This window comes from Mustela nigripes, chromosome 14 (genome assembly GCF_022355385.1).
Source record: "Mustela nigripes isolate SB6536 chromosome 14, MUSNIG.SB6536, whole genome shotgun sequence".
Taxonomy (NCBI): domain Eukaryota; kingdom Metazoa; phylum Chordata; class Mammalia; order Carnivora; family Mustelidae; genus Mustela; species Mustela nigripes.
The window spans coordinates 108,028,531-108,032,879 of record NC_081570.1 but is presented as its reverse complement, the minus strand read 5'-3'; the positions used below and the strand labels follow the sequence as shown (position 1 = coordinate 108,032,879).

The window sequence follows — 4,349 nt, the reverse complement described above, 5'->3', positions numbered from 1 at the left end:
ACCTACCTCTTTGATATCTTCCCAGAGCCCCTCCCAAAGTGAGGAGATGGGAAATCAGAGGTGCTGGGCTGAGCTGGACCTGGTGTGTGATGTAAGGCAATGTTGAACTGAGGTGGGCAGATCCTCCTTCCCCCAAACAGATTAACTTGTCCCAGCTTCATGACCAGCAATTGGCAAGCAAGCATTGCTTTCAGGTCTATGAGTGAAGTTTCGGTTTGGTATTGGTTTGGTTTCCTTTTAAGAAACTCATGAATAGGTGCACCTGGGTGGCTCAGTGGGTTAAAGCCTCTCTGCCTTTGGCTCAGGTCATGATCCCAGGGCTCTGGGATCAAGCACCGCATCTGGGCTTTCTGCTCAGCAGGGAGCCTGCCGCCCTTTCTCTCTCACTGCTTGCCTCTCTGCCTACTTGTGATCTCTGTCATAAATAAAAATTTTAAAAAATCTTTAAAAATAAGTCATGAATATATTGGGTGATTTGGGGAGCAGAGTTAAAGAATGTTTTTCTTCCTTTAGGTACTGGCCAAGAGAGTCTGTTGCAACCACTGACCCACAAACAGGTTTTTATATGGTGAGAAGCAGAGGAGAAAAGACAAAGAGAATACAGGATCCCAGGACTTCCAGGATTTATTCTGTATTACTGTACACACTCACAGATTCAACTATAATAATGGGGACAAAGTCAGGGTTACTGTAGTAACTGTCTTTTCAGGCAGAGGTTCTGGCCGCCAGAGGTTGGGACTGAGCTCATCAGGGGTGGTTGCTGGACAATACCTTCCCCTTCCCTCAGCCCCACTGAAGAAACAGAAGGACAGGATCTGGCAGGTTCACAGATGAGACAGGCCTCCCAGGCTGGGGACCTGAGATTAGTGAGGCCACTGGCTTTTTCTTCACTTCTGTGGGATGGCCTGAGAGCCTTTGGAACATTAGGGGGTGCTTACTTATGTTTTGGAGGGCCATATACCTTCTGCTTCTGCTGTTGCTGCTCCGTCAGGGGTAAGACTTCTCCCTTCAGTGGCTGAACCAGCTGGGTCTCTTGGACCTCACCAGGAGCTGGGACAATTGCAGGCTGCTCCATCTGCCCCTCCTGCTGCTCTGCTGGCTCTGGCTGCTGCTCCTGTTCTTCCAGGAGCTGGTCTCCTTTCTTTTCCAGTGGCTCATTTCTCTTTGCTAGCTCTTGATCCAGTTGCTGGTCCAAGAACTTTTTTTCCTGTTTTAGCTCTTCCTTTTGCTGCCGCTTCCTTTGTGCTTGCACGTGCTCCAGTTGCTGCTCCAGATTTTTTGCTTCCTGATGTTCCTCACACTGTTCCTTTTGCTGCTGCTGTTGTATTTTCTGATCCTGTAGCTCCTCCTTCCACTGTTCCAGATGCTCTCCCAAGTGTAATTCCTGCTCCTGTAACTCTTGCAGCTGCTGCTGTTCCAGATGCTCTTCCAGGTGAAGTTCCTGTTCCTGTGATTCTTGCTGCTGCTGTTCCAGATGCTGATCCAGGTGCAGTTCTTGCTTCTGTGACTCCTGGTGCTGCTGCTGCTCCAGATGCTGTTCCAGGCACAACTTCTGTCCCTGTGCTTCTTGTTGCTGCTGCTGCTGTTCCAGGCACAGTTCCTGCTGCTGTGATTCTTTCTGCTGCTGTTGCTGATCTTCCAGATGCTGTTCCTGCTGCTCTGATTCTTGTTGCTGCTGGTGCTGCTGCTGTTCCAGATGCTGTTCCTGCTGCTGTGGCTCACATTGTTGCTCAGATACCCCCTTCACAAGAGTGGTGTGTTTCTCCCCATGCTCCAAGAGGACCTCCCCTGGGAGCTTGGAGGGCATATTCTGGCACAAGGCAGGTATTGAAATTGGTTGTTTCACTTGCTCCTGCTGGGTATTTATGGGAGGAGAAACAGGCTTGAGGGGCTCTTGACTGAGGGCAGGGGGCAGGGTCACTGGCAGAGTATGTTGCTGGGACATCCTGGAAGCTGATTTAGATAAGCCTGAAAAACAGCAGGGGTCAGAAGGGTGACTAAAGGCAGATGGAGTGGATGAATCCCCAGAATCTGCAGAACGGTCTGGTTTGTTAGCATCCCTTCTCCTTCCTTGCATTGGGGCTCTCCTATCCACTCTGGGCTATGTTTCCCAGAAGCAACAGAGTAGAGGGGAGGAGGGGAGGGCTGAGAAAGGCCCTGCTGGGAGCCTCTTATTCCCTGAAAGAGCCAAAAAAGAGGTCCATCTTCAGAGTTACTGGGTGACAATGGACTGGGTGCCATTTCTTGCCTCTGTCCCTACTTCTGACCTCTACTGATCAAGAAAGGGAGATGAGTTCTGGGGTTCAGATGGGAAGAGGTGAAGTCCTAGGAAAAGAGAGGTACTCCAGGACTCCTGAGTCCTGGAAAATCAGTCCATGGACACACCTGGACTACTCACACAACATAGTATCAGCTTAAGTGTCCACTAAAAGATTGCATGTTTCTGAGCAGGTCACTTAATCTTGCTGGGCCTCAGATTTTCCTCTGCAAAATTAACAGATTGGCCTGTTCAACTCCAGGGGTTTCTCTCATGACCTTCAGAAATTTAACTACAATGCTTACACTTGGGGGATGGGGTGGGGGGAGGGGCTGGAAAGTTGCTGGGAAGTGGAGCCAGTTCGTTCAAGTCCTATACTTCTGAGTTGGGTTTTCCAGTTCCTGCTTTGCCTGGGTTTCTCCAAATGATTTCCCCCATTTTGCCGTTCTCTCTTCTGCAGCACAACAAGAGTTACATGCATTTTCCTCAAACATGCCCCCCTAAAGAAGGCACAATCACAGTCAGCCCAAATCAAATATCCCCATCTTACCTCTTCTCTCTCTCTCTCTCTCACACACACACACCCCACAATATCAAACCAAGGAAAAATGGGACAGGAGGGAAGGGGATTGCTTTGAATTCTGTTTCCATGCCATGGCATGTCATTTAGCATAGTGACCTGAGCTCTCCTAGAAAGACACGCAGTCTAGGTGAATCCAGCCTGAGAGTTATACATGCACCCACCCAGGCTGGCCACTCTAACCACATTCTGGTGTGTTGGATGTCCCTGGTGCCAGCCCCAGTCCTTCCAAGTAATACTTACCAGACTCACAGTCAGGACAGCTGCAGAGGCCTCTAGTGGAGTTCTGAGCTGAGCAGGGGCCAGGGTTCCTTTTATATGGTTCCCCAGCCCAACTTCCTTCCCTGGTTGAAGGAGATGGACTGGTTTCACCACTCAGGTTGGTCAATTTCCTTCAGCCCCTTCCTGACTCATCCCAGGCACCTGAAGCAGAAAATCCCTCAGGGCTCCTTTTCACAGAGACACCCAGAGAGCTCTGGGGGCTCTGTCACTCCTGTGATACTCATCTGACCTGGGCATGGGGAGGCGAGGGAGGCATCTTGGGAAACTAGTCTCCTTTTCCTATTGCTTTGTGACCTCAACCAATCCTTTTCTCTGAATCTTAATTTCTTCACTTGTAAAACATGTCATCCTGATAATTAGACCTGGAGATTCATTTCCAAGGGCATGGAATGGAAAGTTATGTGTTTCTATGGGATGTTCAAGCTGGAGTAGATGATGTCAAGGTGGGAAGAATAACATCTCATGAAGGGATGGGGTTGCTGGAGATTCTTTTGCCCACCAGCCTATGTCCTACTCTTGGGTTGTATCTGTAACACCATTCTGTATGGAAATAAACCCTGTCCTGAGGGACTCAGACTTTAGACCAGAAGGGTCAAGTAGAAGGCTTACAGAGGTCTTCTGCTGTGAGCTAGGGGCTGCCTAGGTCTCATGCCCAAGTTTATAGTTAGAGAAGTTCTCAAGAAAGCCATACTCATAAATACTCCAAATCACAAACCACTCACACAAGGAAACAGGTATTAAATAATATAATATATGATAAATATTGCTTTTTATTGCTTTTTTGTATAATGTTTTTTTAGAATGCATAAAGGCATAAAGCTCAAAACCAAATTATCCATTGCTTTCTCCAAATCATTCTCCAAAAATAACTTAAGCAACTCTTCAGGGTGGGGGTTGGAGCTTATGCCTCCTCAATGCCAAAACTGAAACAGCTCATCTGGAATAAAATCAAAATTCACTGCCATGGTTTCAAAGGCCCTCATTAGGTATCCTCAGTACCTAGGAAAAGTCCAGTTTTCCTCATCTCAGGGTTTAGTGTCTGCCATCTCAGCCCACAGGCTTCTTCAGGGTCCCTGGCTCTTTGCATCTTTTGTCTTCTGCTAAGTGCTGGGGTCTGCCAGAGAGCCTTCCTTGACTCCCTACTTGTCTTCTGGTTTACTTCACTTCACTAAGAACAGTTGAGAGCCCTTTTTGTATTTGTTCACCTGTTTCTTTTTAGTCTTTCCCCCA

The 4,349-nt window shown here is 48.1% G+C and overlaps 1 protein-coding gene across 1 annotated transcript; it reads right to left on the bottom strand.

The window, feature by feature from the left end:
• Positions 1-934: 934 nt before the first annotated feature.
• On the bottom strand, positions 935-1,945 carry IVL (involucrin). The gene has a single exon (XM_059374559.1). The coding sequence runs from the start codon at positions 1,943-1,945 to the stop codon at positions 935-937; it is 1,011 nt and encodes a 336-aa protein (XP_059230542.1).
• Between the last annotated feature and the right edge of the window lie 2,404 nt (positions 1,946-4,349).